The sequence below is a fragment of the Aotus nancymaae genome, unplaced genomic scaffold (genome assembly GCF_030222135.1).
Source record: "Aotus nancymaae isolate 86718 unplaced genomic scaffold, 86718_ANA_hifiasm-v0.15.2.pri h1tg000053l, whole genome shotgun sequence".
Lineage (NCBI taxonomy): Eukaryota > Metazoa > Chordata > Mammalia > Primates > Aotidae > Aotus > Aotus nancymaae.
In genome coordinates this window covers 3,864,122-3,879,791 of record NW_026988467.1, presented here as the reverse complement: position 1 = coordinate 3,879,791, position 15,670 = coordinate 3,864,122, and the positions used below count along the sequence as shown (strand labels likewise).

Below are 15,670 nucleotides of genomic sequence, written 5' to 3'. Positions count from 1 at the left end.
CGCTACGCAGCACAAGTTCTGAACTGTGAAAGGAACAGACTCCAGGCCCCTTCAGCTCTCCGCTGCACAGCACAAGTTCTGAACTGTGAAAGGAACAGACTCCAGGGTCCTTCAGCTCTCCGCTGCGCAGCACAAGTTCTGAACTGTGAAAGGAACAGACTCCAGGGTCCTTCAGCTCTCCGCTACGCAGCACAAGTTCTGAACTGTGAAAGGAACAGACTCCAGGGTCCTTAGCTCTCCGCCGCACAGCACAAGTTCTGAACTGTGAAAGGAACAGACTCCAGGCCCCTTCAGCTCTCCGCTGCACAGCACAGGTTCTCACCTGTGGCTGACACCCGCTTGCCCTTCCCTGGAAAACCTGATTCATCTTGGCTATTTTGTTTTTTTGTGTTTTTCCCCAGGCTCAACAGGGCCAGTCAGACATACTTCTTCCCCATTCACTTGACGGACCAGCTTCTGCCCAGTGCCGTGTTCTATGCCACCGTGGGGCCTCTGGTGGTCTACTTTGCCATGCACCGTCTGATCATCAAACCATACCTCAGGGCCCAGAGAGAGAAGTGAGTTAACATGTATGGGCATGTGACTAACCAGCCCTGTGCCTCAGTTTCCTCACCTTTAAAATGGAGAGGATAACAGAGCCTACTGCATAGGGTGATTAGGAAACCTGAATTAATTAATGCATGTAAGGCACTTAGGCTAATGTCTGGGCCACGATTGGTAAATGTTAACTATTTATCATCATTGTCAGTAGTTGGACTGCTGTTATCTCTTCATTCGTAATTCCTACTATTCCTACTCTTAGAAAGGACTGGAGTTTATAAAAGCGTTGAGCCTCTAAACCATGGCCTCAAGAAATAAAAACTTCTTTTTCCTTTCGTGGCACTGAGTTTAAGAGGAATGGGTTCTGGATTCTTATGTAAGGGGACTGCATTAACTATATATAGTCTTATAAGTCATAGAAATGTAATTTATTTTGCAGTTTCTTAGATAATCCATTGGGGCATGCTATGAAACCTAAATTATTAGTGCAAGCGTCTCTACAGCAAACTGAGAGGTGGTATAGATTTGTTACTTTATAGTATCTCATTTAGTAAAGCATTGCTCTTAGAGAATCTCAGATAAAGGAATGAATCTCCTCTTCTGGGCCCCTCTGGCCTTTGGATTCAGAATCCTAGTTCCCTAGGAGTTTGAGGCTTGGAACAAGACATGTGCTGGCCCAGTCTTCTGGAAGGACAGGCCTCTGCTGACCCCAAGTCCCATACTTTGTTACAGGAAAGCGGATCTATGTGTCCAAAGTGGTGTTAGTTGTTCCTACCAAAAGTGTTATTTAATAACTCATGCCTGTAATCCTAGCACTTTTCGAGGCTGAGACAATAGGATCACTTGAACCCAGGAGTTCAAGACTAGCCTGGGCAATATAGTGAAACCCCCCATAACAATTCCACAAGGTTGGTGGGATCTCTTGAAATTCTTATGTGGTGGGGTCTTCTTTCCAAAGAGACTGACAATGGGTGTCCCGTTAGTTCCGGTGAGGAGGTGGGGCAGAGCCATCTAGGGGTAAAATGAAAGCTGCCAGCCTGTGTGACTAACAGACTTGCCTAAGACTGTCGTGGGAATATTTTTCAAAGTTCTAGAACTGGAACTCCACTAAGATCACAGACTGTTTGCTGGGCTCAGGTCCAGCAAGGGAGGGGCTGTGTTGGCTGGAAGCTGGGCAGCGCCACGCTAACGTGGGGCTTGTGTTCTTCTCGCTCAGGGAATTGGAGAAGCAAAGGGAAAGCGCCGCCACCGACGTGCTGCAGAAGAAGCAGGAGGCGGAGTCCGCTGTGAGTGCTGCTGCAGCCCGGACGCAGGGCACACTGCCCCTTCCTCCCTACCGTCCTTAAGTGACACACTCCAAACCCCCCATGTTGGTCTCAAGGCCTTAGGGTCCAACTTCTCTTCTCCAATACCTTGGCTCACTATTTTAGTCTTTGTCGCCTGTGGGATGCGATACTCGGCCCTGCAGTCCCTGCCCTAAAGATAATTACCCTCCAAAGACATAACAAGGGCTTTTTTGAAGTGGTGACTATTGGCTTCTTTTTCTTCCCTCTGAGTGCTCTGCCTTTTATGGAGCATGAGGGAGTCGGTGTCCTGGGTAAGTGGCGAGCACACTGCCAAGTGCTTCATGGCAAGAAGAGCTGAAGTGGGCCGTGGGCCATGTGCATGGCCCGGCGAGCACATGCCTGTCTGAGGGGATGGCACAGCTGTGCCCAGTAGAATGATGCCACTGGAGAACATGGGACCTATCAAGAGTAGCTGGGAGTCCAGCTTCTCCTGTGAAATCTCTTTCTTTTTAAAGCTGACAACGCATTCAGTGTTTTTTTATTGGGTCAAGAAATCCCACCCATGCATTTATCCCTAGAAAGGGAGCTCCCACCAATGGTCACAGGAGGGGTCATGCCAGTTCAGCTTCTCACCTGACCAAGCTGCCTGCCCCAGGTCTAGGAGATTCAAAGCCAGCCACTTGGGTAGCAGAGCTGTCAGGGCGCCCACTCCCTTCCTCTCCAGGCCCTGAGCGGGTATGTTGACCTGGACAGAGACTGCCTGCCTGTGGCCCTCTGACCAGAAGTGGAGCGGGCCTGGTGGGGCCCTGACCATGTCATCCTTGTTCTCTGGCAGGTCCGGCTGATGCAGGAATCTGTCCGAAGGATAATCGAGGCAGAAGAGTCCAGAATGGGTAAGAACATGTGTCCTCTCTTGGGCCAGGGTGGGCACTGGGAGTCTCCAAGCTGAACAGGGAGGTGCCCAGAGGAGGCCTTCCTCTACTGTGAGTCCGTCCTCAGGGCTCATCATCGTCAATGCCTGGTACGGGAAGTTTGTCAATGACAAGAGCAGGAAGAGCGAGAAGGTGAAGGTGATTGACGTGACTGTGCCCCTGCAGTGCCTGGTGAAGGATTCAAAGCTCATCCTAACGGAGGCCTCCAAGGTACAGCAGCACCAGCCACCATGTGCCAACTGTTCACAGATCTGAACAGGCTGGACGCAGCGACTCATGCCTGTAATCCTAGCACTTTGGGAGGCCAAGGTGGGCGGATGGCTTCAGCCCAGGAGTTCGAGATCAGCCTGGGCAACATGGCAAAACCCTGTTTCTACAAAAAAAGAGAAAATTAGCCAGGTGTGGTGGCATGCGCCTGTCATCCCAGCTGTTCGGGAGGCTGAAGTGGGAGGATTGGTTGAGCCCAGGAGGTTGAGGCTACAGTGAGCTGTGATAGTGCCGCTGCACTCCAGCCAGGGTGACAGAGCAAGACCCTGTCTCCAAAACAAAAAGGGGTTTGGGGCCGGGCGCGGTGGCTCACGCCTGTAATCCCAGCACTTTGGGAGGCCGAGGCGGGTGGATCACGAGGTCAAGAGATCGAGACCATCCTGGTCAACATGGTGAAACCCCGTCTCTACTAAAAATACAAAAAATTAGCTGGGCATGGTGGTGCGTGCCTGTAATCCCAGCTACTCAGGAGGCTGAGGCAGGAGAATTGCCTGAACCCAGGAGGCGGAGGTTGCGGTGAGCCGAGATCGCGCCATTGCACTCCAGCCTGGGCAACAAGAGCGAAACTCCGTCTCAAAAAAAAAAAAAAAAAGTGGTTTGAAGAACAGGTTCAGTCTGACAAGGACAGCCTGGCCCCTTGCAGTGGAATCTTTGCCGTCATCGGCATCTACTGCATGGGATGCTGCCCAGCCCCCGAGTAATACCCATGTTGGAGCTATTCACTTCATTCAGTCATTTCTTTCATCCACTCACTCAGTAAGGATTTACTGAGCTCCTGCTGTGTGCCAGCCACACCAGCAAACAAACACCTGCCTTCATGGCATGTGATTCTGTTTATTTTTGCCTCGTTCCAAAAAGAGCGTGAGGTCACTTATAATGTGTGGATCTCACCTCTGGGGCCTGGGGCCTTGCATTCATGAAAATGCAGGTTAGCTCAGGCCAGAGAGCTCCTGGCTCCCTGGAAGTCGTCTAGTGTCTCTGTCTTGGTAGGCTTTCTGTGAAGATAGAGGTCTACTTGGTATGAGGAAGGGAACTTACTAAGAAGCAAGTCTTGGCAACTTTTCCAGATTCTTGTTTCTTTTTCTTCAAGCTCCAAAGTTTGCATCTCCCCAGGGAAGGCTGTGCACACTGCACCTCCGCTGGTAGTGAGGAGCGAGCGCTGGGTCTTACACGCTGTGGAGTATCTGGAGTATTTTAGGGTAGCAATTTGTTTGTTACAGGCTGGGCTGCCTGGCTTTTATGACCCGTGTGTGGGTGAAGAGAAGAACCTGAAAGTGCTCTATCAGTTCCGAGGCGTCCTGCATCAGGTGATGGTGCTGGACAGTGAGGCCCTCCGGATACCAAAGCAGTGTGAGTAGCCGTCCCTTGGTGGCCACTAGCTAACGGGGGAGGAGACCTCACAGCGGCTGCTCAGTGTGTGGGCTTCCAGCCACCTTCCCTCAGCTGCCTGCTTGGGAGCAGAGACGCCAGCTAGCCCGTGACCCATGATTCACTCAGAGCCCATGATTTGTGCCCTGAGAAAGGGTGCTGGGGCCCTTTCACAGGTAGAATTAGAGGGAGCTCTTTGGAGCCTGCAGCTTGAATGGCGGGGGAATGGAAGCAGACCTCCAGGTTCCAGAAGCAGTTGACTTTCAGCAGCTGGTGCTCTGTGTTGCCCCATCAGGAGAAAGGGGCATGGGAACGGCCACCTTCTAACCACCTGCGTCTGTCTTTTCTTTTACAGCCCACAGGATCGATACAGATGGATAAACTGCCTGAGAACCAGATTTTTAAAAGGCTGCAAAAAATCTTTTCTTCCTGGGAGTCTACAAATTTGGAAGCAGGGAAAAAACCCAGACATCAGATGTTTTTATTTTATATTATTATTATAGGAGGTGGTACCATATCAATTATGTGAAGGGACACACAGACACCCCAGCTTTTGAGGGTGCTGGGGGTAGGACTGAGGCAAGCCCCACTGGGAACCAGACTGCAGCGTGGCCATTGCTGTTTTTCCAAGGATTGGTTCCTGGAGGGAAGGGCGCTGGCCTTGACTCCACCGGGTCCCCTGAGCACGCGTGCTGACCACAGCACACCGCCCTGTAGTTCTTGGTTGTGTTTGGAGGTGTTTGTGGAACACCCTGCCCACACCACAGGAGCGTGAGCTGCTTTTCCTGAAGTCCACGCCGAACGTGGGAAACAATGTGGAAAGGCAGGCAGGCCTCCAGGTCAGGGAGCGTCTGCTGGGCTGACTTCCCACGACCACCTTCTCCTGCTGAAATATTACTGCGTGAATCTGGAGCAGATTGCGGGTTTATAAAACTGCTTTTTAACTGAGAACAAACAGGTTTGGAAATTAGTCTTTTTTCCCCACTCCCAGAGCTGCTCAAATCATTCCAGCGGCCCCCTCAGCTTGGTACAGGGTAGTATAACTCCCAATCCCAGGGCCTGTCCCTGACAAGGTGGCTTCCTATATCCCTGTGGGAAAATGCCCTGCCACCAGCAGGCTCGAGCTGGCCTCTGTCCCTCCATCGCCTGTACCACCCACCTCCAGAGTGCCGTGCTAGGCAACAGCAGCTCGAGGGACAGGGCCAGGTGCTTACAAGGGTGGGCAAGACCTCAGACACCGAACTCGGAGGTGTGGACTCCAGGCCTGGCCCATGGCACCCAGCAGGTGGCACTGCAACCCGCTGCTCCTGCAGGTCCTTTGTCCTCACAGGGAACCAGGGCCTGTGCTCTGGAGTTGCCCTTCAGACCCTTCCTTCACATGCCCACTTGGGATGCAGAATGCGGCAGAGCTGGGACCCCCTCGACAGCCTGAGCTTTGGCTGCAGTAAAGTTTCCTGAGGCCCGTCTCATGGGTCCTGGAAGTGGCAGCCATCAGTCGCTCTCACTGACCCCTCGGAGTGAGCGCCACACAGGCGGTGGCCGAGACAGCTGGCCCTGGGGTCCCGAAGCTGCACCAGCCTCCAGCCTGCCCACAGCTGTTGCTAGTCAGACCTCCCCCCAGCACAGGCATCTGAGTAACGGCAAAGAACCTCCTTCCTCTGATTTTGCAAAGCACTTCAGGTTGTCCAATTCTGTAACATTCATCTCCATTTTTTAAAAACGTTTCCGGATGATAGCCCCACGGCCTAAGCCGCGGTGAGCATCATGTTGCATGAGCCTGGGCCCCGGGCTTCCTGTGCGCCTCTGCCGCAGGCGCTTCTGGGCACCCATCTTCTGCGTTCGGTTTGCAGTCAACTGTACAGAAGGCACTCGCCACAATAAACCTTTCCTGAAAGCAGAGGGTGGCGCTCTTCCATTTAGCTTGTGTTCATCTTCAAGAGGGAGCAGCGTAAGGGGGGTACCCCACCCCTTCCCCAGAGGCCTCCTCCCCAGCCTTCACTGCTCACTCAACCACATGCCTTCACCTGAAGCTGGGGTTTCATTTTCTACATTAAACATTTGCCCGTGCCAGAAATGTGGCCCCCTCAAAAAAAAAAAGAAAAGTGAAAAGATTAAAAAAAAAAATTTCCCGAGAAATAGACCCCAAGTTAGGAAAGCAGTTAGTTAGTTAGGCTTCAACTTTTCTCTTTTTAATTCACTAAAATTATAAATTACATGAAATAGGAAGTCTTTTTTTTTTTGAGACAGTCTCACTCTGTGGCCCAGACTAGAGTGCGGTGGCGCTGTCTCAACTCACTGCAACCTCTGCCTCCCGGGTTCAAGTGATCCTCCTGCCTCAGCCTCCCCAGTAGCTGAGACTACAAGCATGTGCCACCATACCTGGCTAATTTTTGTACTTTAGTAGAGACGGGGTTTCACCATGTTGGCCAGGCTGGTCTCAAACTCCTGACTTCAAGTGACCTCAAAGGGCTGGGATTACAAGCATGAGCCACTGCGCCCAGCCATGGAAGTCAGTCTTCTTAGGAGGAATCACAGCAGGAGAGAAAACAAAATGACGGAAGCGACATCATATAGAAAGACACTTTATTACACTGCCCACTCACACCAGCCTGGGACAGGAGTCACTCAAAACCCTGAGCAGCTGTCCAGGCTGATGGAGGAGGGGACCCACTCACTCGCCACAGAGTCGGCCAGTGCTCCCCCACGTGGCTTCCTCAGGAGCATCTCCCACACTGGGGCTTCCAACCATGCTCGCTCTGAAAGGACAGTGTCCAGAACCAGCTTCAGCCTGGACTTCTGTTGCCATGGGAGGATAAGCTCGTCATGCCACAGATGTGCACTCTGGTGCCATGCCTCTAAACGTCCCCCAGAAGCATAGGGCTCTCACCGGGGAGCTTAGCCACTGTCCCAATCCCCCGCCCAGCAGGCCTTATGGCCAACTTTCTCAGTATCCACAGCACACAGAAATGTCCACAGCCAGAGCTGCAAAGCTCTGCCAGCCCTGGTGCCTCTGCTGCCTGTGTGTCTGGAGCCCATGGGGCTCAGCTCTGCTGCTCTGGCCGAAGTCTGGCCCGGAGTCCCCAGTGCCCTTTGCAGGCTCGGAGGCGGGTGGACATCCTTTGCATCACCAGCCTCTGGGCCTGCAAGCGCTTCCGGAGCTTTTCATTTTCCTTCAGAGTGAGGAAGAGTTTTTTCTTCAGGGACTCTAAGTCCAAAAGGGCGTAGCTGTGATCAGATGGCTGCTTGTAGGGGGGCCTTCTCAGGCCTGCAGGGCCGGCCAGCCAGCCAACAGCTTGCGGCCTCTGTGGCAAGACCTGAAGACAGAGGGAAGTGAGAGCTGAGGGCTGCCTCACCAGCAGAAGGCGGGCCAGGGCAGGCCACCAGACACATCCAGCACACCCCGCCCCGGGCAGCGAGATGCTCCTGGCTGCTCTCCCGAAATCCGGATGTGTCCACACCATGGTGGTGAATTTTACTGGGAAGCTCTGAAACCAAGGCTGCGCACCCTGCCTCAGCCACACGGCTCTCATGTGGTGTGTGCTCAGGACACTGGTTTCCATTGCATTTGGAGCACTTTCCACCTCTGTACTCAGTCTTACCTGTTTTACGGGTCCTGCGGCATTTGGGGGCAACTGAAGCTCCTCAAGCGCAGTGTTCATGTTTCTCCCAGGGCCATCCTCTCCGGCCCCCTCCTCAGGGAGGATCTGGGAACAGCAGGGTGGAGTCAGGCACTATAGCCCTGCAGATGCATTTGGGGCCCCGCCCCGAAGCTGCTACTTGTCCCTCTGGGGGAGTGGCAACAGCCAGGGACCAGCTCCAGGGTCTGTGCCCCTGCACAAACAGCCAGCCTTTTATTTTTTATTTTTTGAGACAGAGTCTCGCTCTGTCACCCAGGCTGGAGTGCAGTGGTACGATCTTGGCTCACTGCAACCTCTGCTCCGGGGTTCAAGTACTTCTTGTGCCTCAGCCTCCCCAGTAGCTGGAATTACAGGCGACCACCACCATCCCAGGTGAAATTATTTTTTTTTTTTGGGACGGAATCTAGCTCTACAGGAGTGCAGTGGCATGATCTCAGCTCACGGCAACCTCCACCTCCCAGGTTCAAACAATTCTGCCTCAGCCTTCTGAGTAGCTGGGACTACAGACACGCGCAACCATGCCCAGCTGATTTTTTTATTTTGTTTTCTCTTGAGTTTAGCTCTTTTGTCCAGGCTAGAGTGAAGTGGTATGATCTCAGCTCACTGCAACCTCGGCCCCCCGGGTTCAAGTGATTCTCTTCCCCAGTAGCTGGGATTATAAACACCCACCACCACGCCCAGCTAATTTTTGTATTTTTAGTAGAGATGGGGTTTTACCAGGCTGGTCTCCAACTCCTGACCTCAGGCAATCCACACACCTCGGCCTCCCAAAGTGCTAGGATTACAGGTGTGAGCCACCACAGCCGGCCTAATTTTTGTATTTTTAGTAGAGGTAGAGTTTTATCACGTTGGCCAGGCTGGTCTCGAATTCCTGACCTCAGATGATCCACCTGCCTTGGCCTCCCAAAGTGCTGAGATTACAGGCAGGAGCCACCGCACCCAGCCCAGCTAATTTTTATAGTTTGAGTAAAGATGGTGTTTTACCATGTTGGCCAGGCTAGTCTCAAACTCTTAGCCTCAAGAAATCCACCCACCTCCCCCAAGTGCTGGGATTACAAGTGTGAGCCACCATACCCAGCCCTGAAACTGAACTTTAAGAAATCAGGCAGGCCGGGGGCAGTGAAATCAGGCACAGCCAGGTGCGGTGGCTGCCACCTGTAATTCAGCACTTTGAGAGGCCACAGCAGGAGAATCTCTTGAATCCAAGAGTTTGAGACCAGACTGGGCAAGAGAACAAGACCCCCACCTCTACAAAACAATTTTTTTTTTAAATTAGCTGGGTGTGGTGGCATATGCCTATGGTCCCAGCCACTTGGGAGGCTGAAATGGGAGGATGGATTGGTCCTGGGAGGATGAGGCTGCCATAAGTCATGACTGCACCACTGAACCGAGCCTGAGCAACAGAGTGAAACCTGTCTCAAAAAGACAAAAAAAAGGTTGGGCGCAGTGACTCCAGTAGTTTGAGACCAGCCTGGGTAAAACAGCAAGACCCTATCTCTACCAAAAAACGGGGGTCCAGGCATGGCAGCTCATGCCTGTAATCCCAGCACTTTGGGAGGCTGAGGCGGGTGGATCACTACAGGTCAGGAGTTCGAGACCAGCCTGGCCAATGTGGTAAAACCCCATCTCTACTAAAAAAAAATACAAAAATCAGCCAGACATGGTGGCAGGCATCTGTAATCCCAGCTACTCGGGAGGCTGAGGCAGGAGAATCGCTTGAACCTAGAAGGAGGCTGCAGTAAGCCAAGACTGCACCCCTGCACTCCAGCCTGGGTGACAGAGCATGACTCCGTCTCAAAAAAAAAAAAAGAGAGAGAAAGAATCAGGCACCATCCTTACTAGCAACTGAGATTCTTTGATATTGAAAAGAAGGAAGCTCAGAGGCTTAGACCTTCCCTCCAGAAAAACTGGGAATCCAAACTGGCATATGAGGAAAGGCAACAGCCCCACAGGCCGGCCTTACTGGGAAAATGCCACCTCCCTGTCTCAACCCACAGCATAATGTAAACATTCAAGCACCTGGCCCAGTGCACTCACCTTTTCTTTCTGAGAAGAGCTGGCATTTCCTCTCTCACTGGCAGGGTCTGTGTTCTCCCTCACCTGCTGCAAGAGACACACACAGAGTGGACGTGGACCCCAAGAACCCTCAGAGCTCAGGGCAGGCCTTGGGCATCATGGTTGTCCCCAGTGCTCGGCCCACTGCGTGCCACAATCAATGAACGTTTGCTAAATTAAACTGACCTGAAGCTCAACCCAACTCACAATGCCTACCTGGTCCACTTCCCTTTCTCAAAAGATGTTCCCAAATCATGGTCAGAGCACCCTGAATAGGTCCCTGTAGAGCTAGGGAGCAATCTACTTCCTATGCGTCACCCCAGGGCCTGGCGCCCTGCCCCACAACCACCAGCAAGCAGCAGAAGCCCAGCTCACCACTCGAGGTGCCACTCACGCAGAACCTGCAGCCCCTGGGCTGGGCCGGTGCGGGGACCACATGGTGCAGAGCTGGCAGGGGCTGTACCCAGCTTCTCCCCACCACCTGGCTCTGGAAGCACTGAGGGCTACAATGACAAATGTCCCCCACTCCTCGTGGCTCAACTGTCATCTTTCCGGGACAAACATGTTATCACAAATACGTGAAGGTGATTAAACTGCTCGTCTATGAACACACACCCCGAGCACCTGCCCTGTGGATTACAGGCAGCGTCCTGGGTGTGGAGCCTGAAGCAGGGAAAGCAGCCCCTGCCCTCGTGGAGCTTCTGTTCCAGGGAGAAAACAAAACCAGTGAGGGAAACAGGAATGATGGCAGGGGCCCCAGGGGCCAGGAAGACCGAGGGGCAGTAAGGGGTCAGAGGCCAGCAGGGATGTGAGGGTCTGGGAGGGCTTCCTGAAGAAGGGACGGCCGACCTGAAGAGGGTGAGGCAGCACTCGTGAGGCCATCGGAAAGGTTGCTGGGGCAGATGGGGCAGGCGTTCCCAGGCGGCCGCTCTGGGCGTGTTGGCTATGCAGCCACCTTGTTCTTCCCATGGGCTCCACTCTTCACTCATGGGTCCCTTTCCTCTCCCAATAAATCCACCAGCGCAGGGAGCTGCTGGCCTGTGGCTTGTCTGGCCACCACTCTGCCTGCCCACTACAGGGCCTAGAATCCGATCTAGAGGCTTCAGCATCCAACTCTTCGTGAGCCGTCTCCTGAGCCAGGCCCGCACAGCCCACCCCCACCAAGGTAATCTCGGCTCACTGCAACCTCTGCCTTCATTCAAGCGATTCTCCTGCCTCAGCCTCCCGAGTAGCTGGGATTACAGGCATGTGCCACCACACCCGGCTAATTTTTGTATTTTTAGTAGAGATGGGGCTTCAACATGTTGGCCAGGCTGGTCTTGAACTCCTGACCTCAGGTGATCCACTCGCCTCAGCCTACCAAAGTGTTGGGCTTACAGGCATGAGCCACTGTTCCCAGCCATATAATGATTCATCTTTAAAGTGGCTTTAAATTATGACTTCTCTTAAAGCCGAGGTCATGGCCAGCAGTGCCAGAGGGCTATGGACCCCGGAGGCATGACAGTGCTGTTGTCACTGCAGGTCCTGGCCTTGGCTTTCCCCACACATGCCGCCACCACCACTACACCCAGCTGCTGGTGGGCAGTGCCGGCTGGATGTGAGCAGACCAAGATGCAGTGCGCTCCTACCTGTGTGGGGTCCTGAAAGGCGAACACCGTGGGCACGGCGTTGTGCTTCAGGTTCTTGCGGTTTCCAAAGGCGCTGAAGCACTCTGGCCTGAAGTGCTCAGAGCAGATGACCGTGTGCTGCTTGGGCTTGAAGTTGCCCCGGCCAATGTTCAGCACCCATTCCTTCAGCAGCTCCGGGCGGCTGAACGGAAACCTGAGGGCAGAGGCGGGGATGTGACTCCCAGCAGACTGGACCCAGCCCCTCAGCGTCACACGGAATTTTCACATCATCGCAGATTATTTCACCGAGCAGCTGTGGACATTCAGTCCTCTCACTTTGTTAAATCACATCTAATTTCTGGAAGCTTCTGTCACGGCTGTTAAAGAGTTCTTAATAGGAAACCCAAGACCGTGAGCACGGCCAGAGAGCCTAAGTGAGCCATTTCCGATGCTACATTTGCTAGGAGCCTGCCAGGCCCTGTTTTGGTGCTGGGGATGGGGGGTGATGAGACAAAGTCCTTGCCCCTAAGGAGCCGATATTCTGGAGAAGGAGCACACACCCGACGAGCCACACAGATGCGGACAGCATCTTCCAGGGATGACAGCTGCTCCAGAGAACGGACAGAGGGAAGCCCGGGGGTGGTCAGGAAAGGCAGCTGAAGGTGCAGCGTTGGAGCACAGACCACGGAAGTGGGAGCACAAGCCTCGAGGGGCTGCGGGAAACAGCAGGAGCAGCCACCCATGCAGGTCTGGCTGAGACAGCAAGAGGGAGTGGGGACTGCATGATGCAAGGCCCTGAGCAGCTGGGGAGTCCCTGGACACTCTAGGCAGAGGTGAGATGGAACCTGAGTCCACCCTGGCTGCTGTGGGACCAGGAGCTGGCAGGAAGTGGTAATGAGAGGGCAGATTTGGATGTATTTTTAAAGTCATGCAGTAAAGTCTGCCTGTAGATGGTGAAATAGAGAAGAAAGGAGTTTCATGTTTGAGATAAAAGAAGTTACAGGAGAGCAGGTTTATGGGATCAGAAGTTTGTTTTGTAGAAGCTTAGCGTGGTGGCTCATGCCTGTAATCTCAGCACTTTGGGAGACCAAGGCAGGTGGACTGCCTGAACTCAGGAGTTAGAGAGCAGCCTGGCCAACATGGCAAAACCCCATCTCTACTAAAAATACAAAAATTAGCCCAATGTGGTGGCACACTCCTGTAATCCCAGCTATTTGGGAGGCTGAGGCAGGAGAATCCCTTGAACCAGAGAGGCAGAGGTTTCGGTGAGCTGAGATCGCGCCACTGCACTCCATCTGGGCAACAAATTGAGAGTCTGTCTCAAAAAAAAAAAATAAAAAAGTTTGTTTCATATGTTAGGAGTTAAATTCAAGGTGCTTTTTAGGCTACCCATCTGCTAGGGTGACAGGTGGCCACACGCATCTGGAGACGTCAGTGTGGAGGACGACCCTGCAGAACCGATAAGCCTGGCTGAGATCAGCCCCTGGGGAGCAAGTGTGGACAGAGGCCACCCAGGCCATGGCCCACACCCCAGTGCTGGAAATAAGGAGGAGCCAGCAAAGGAGACTGAGAAGGGACACCTGTGGCTGAGAAGTGTCCCAGACACCTTGTGGGAAAAGTGACCCAGGGTCAGGGGTCAGTTGTGTGAAATGCTACACAGTAGTCCATTAGCATCACAAGGCTCACCAGTAACGTGACAGAGCTCTCATGGGAGTGGAGAGAATGGCTTCAAGAGAGGAGTGGCAACTCCATCCCCAGGTATATACCAAACAGAAGCAAACAGATGCACCACAACACAAGTCCCAGCAAAACTGGCCAGAATAATGTTCTTGTTTTTGTTTCAAGATAGAGTTTCACTCTGTCGCCCAGGCTGTGGAGTACAGTGGCACAGTCTCGGCTCATCCCGGCATCAAGCGATTCTCCTGCCTCACCCTCCCAAGTAGCTGGGATTTCAGGCAAGCACTACCACACCCGGCTAATTTTTGTATTTTTAGTAGAGATTGGTTTTCACCATGTTGATCAGGCTGGTCTCAAACTGCTGACCTCGGGTGATCCACCAGCCTTGGCCTCCCAAAGTGCTGGGATTACAGGTGTGAGCCACTGCAAGCAGCCACCAGAATAATGTATTTGTCATTCAAAAAACGGGGCCACTCAAATGCCCCTTCAATTGTAGAACAAATCGGTACGTTCTGGTACTCACATTCAATAGAATACTATGCAGCAATGAAAGGGAATGAACCGTAATCCACCCTGATGGAGGGCAGGATAAGGCTCCCCTTGGGCAGGAGAGAGGAGGAGGGTCTGGGAGGGCTCCAGATTGGGGGGTCTTCTCAGCGGTAGTGATGTTTTCTTATTTCGTATTCTCAGATGAGGGATCGCTCTGTCACCCAGGCTAGAGTGCAGTAGCAAGATTATAGCCCACTGCAGCCTCTAACCTGGGTTCAAGCAATCTTCCTACTTCAGTCTCCTGAGCAGCTGGGACTACAGGGGCACACCATCTTGCCTGGCTAATTTTTAAAAATTATTTGTAGAGATAGGGTCTCATTCTGTTGTCCAGGCTGGTCTCGAACTCCCAGGCTCAAGCGATCCTCCCGCCTCGGCCTCCCAAAATGCTGGGATAACAGGCGTGAGCCACCGCACCCAGCTGGTAACGTTTCAGTTCAGCGGCGTTCACCTGGGGAAAACTTGCCGGGCTGTGTACTTAAGATCCGTGCATTTTTCTCCATGTACGTTATGTATACTTCAAGCAAAGCATTTATCATAAAACAGAGTAAAATGGGAGCAGAGGGAATGCGAACGATCAGCACAAGCCTCCCTTCGGAGATGTGCCCAAAAGTGGGTAGAGAAACGGTGCCGTGGCTGAACCTTGGAGAAAGCGCAACTTCCACCACGGACCAAGGACGATTGCTCCTGGGCCGGGCCGGGGGGGTCCTGGGCCGGGCCGGGGGGTCCTGGGACTGCAGGAGCAGACTCCAACGTGTCCAGCATCCTCCCGCGACCGTGCAAAGTCCCTTCCCACTGCCCTCACGCCCCTGGGGGATCCACTCCTCCACTGCACCGCCCAGGTCCCGGGCTCCCTTAAGGACGGCGCGCGGCGGGGGCTGCAGGGGCCAGGGACACAGCAAACCCCGGCCGCGGCCCGCTCACCCGTTCAGCAGACACCTTCCGCTCCAGGCGAGCCCCAGCCCCGACCCCGCCAGGTGCGCCGCAGCCCCTCCGTCCAACCCGCCCCGCGTCCCCGCGTCCCCGCGGCGGGCGAGGCGGCGCCTGCCCCTCTGGGCCCATCACCTCAGCCTGTCCCTGGATGCGGAGGCCGCAAGCCCTCGGGCCTCCGGGGCGTTCCCGCCCGGCGCTCCAAGGTCTCCAAGTCTGTCCGCGAGGCCCGGGTCCGGTACTCCCGCGCCCTCGGGCCCAGGCCTCTTACCGGTGGAAGGTGAGCTGCTTCCTGCGGCTGCTGTAGCGGTTGCAGCACTGCCGGGCCGCGCACGACTTCGGCATCTCCAGAGCCAGGCCCGGCTGCCCCCAACAAAGATGGCGGCGGCGGGGCCGCGGGGCGGGGCGGGGCCTGCCGGGAGGGGCGGGGCCGCCGGGAGGTGGTGACGGGCCTGGCTCGACTCCAGGGCGCGCTCCTCCTGCGGTCCCCGCGACCCGCGTCTCCCCAGGGTCGGACGGGGCCCGGGGCGCCACGTCGCTGGGTGCTCCGGTCCCCAACTGAGGTCCGAAACGCCAACTCCTAGCCTTGGGCCTGGGCAGGTCTTATCCCATTCGCCAAAGCCGGTCGCTTTTCACCTCCTTACTTTGACCACCCAGCCAGGACTCAGCCACCCACAGACTTGGACAACTGGAAACCAAGGCCAACCCCAGTGTTTAGCGCTTTGAGGTGTGAATAGGTCTGGACTCCTCTGACGTCACTGGAGGTGCTACTAGTTGGCCACTGGTAGTGTCAGTTCAGGGGCCAGACAGCTCACTGCCAGAAG

At 54.3% G+C, this 15,670-nt stretch overlaps 2 protein-coding genes across 5 annotated transcripts in view; one reads left to right on the top strand and one right to left on the bottom strand.

Annotated features, from left to right (window-relative positions):
* DNAJC11 (DnaJ heat shock protein family (Hsp40) member C11) overlaps positions 1–6,292 on the top strand; it is a 67,175-nt gene extending 60,883 nt beyond the window's left edge. Inside the window, exons 11-16 of the mRNA XM_064363180.1 lie at positions 402–557; positions 1,757–1,826; positions 2,662–2,719; positions 2,826–2,968; positions 4,246–4,375; positions 4,749–6,292. Of these exons, the coding sequence (XP_064219250.1) occupies positions 402–557; positions 1,757–1,826; positions 2,662–2,719; positions 2,826–2,968; positions 4,246–4,375; positions 4,749–4,774 (583 nt within the window). The 3' untranslated portion in view covers positions 4,775–6,292. The remainder of the gene's footprint in view (positions 1–401; positions 558–1,756; positions 1,827–2,661; positions 2,720–2,825; positions 2,969–4,245; positions 4,376–4,748) is intronic.
* THAP3 (THAP domain containing 3) lies at positions 4,858–15,229 on the bottom strand. Of its 4 annotated transcripts, none has more exons than XM_064363181.1 (5): positions 15,118–15,229; positions 11,715–11,907; positions 10,069–10,134; positions 7,986–8,097; positions 4,858–6,450 (listed from the first exon to the last, which is right to left on the bottom strand). In XM_064363181.1, exons 1-5 carry the CDS (start codon positions 15,189–15,191, stop codon positions 6,389–6,391), a joined length of 507 nt encoding a protein of 168 aa, XP_064219251.1. In that variant the 5' UTR covers positions 15,192–15,229; the 3' UTR covers positions 4,858–6,388. The 4 variants fall into 4 exon arrangements, with proteins under 4 accessions (XP_064219251.1, XP_064219252.1, XP_012329066.1 ...); XM_064363182.1 differs by having other exon boundaries at positions 10,069–10,131; XM_012473643.3 differs by lacking the exon at positions 4,858–6,450 and adding an exon at positions 6,960–7,707 and having other exon boundaries at positions 7,993–8,097.
* Between the last annotated feature and the right edge of the window lie 441 nt (positions 15,230–15,670).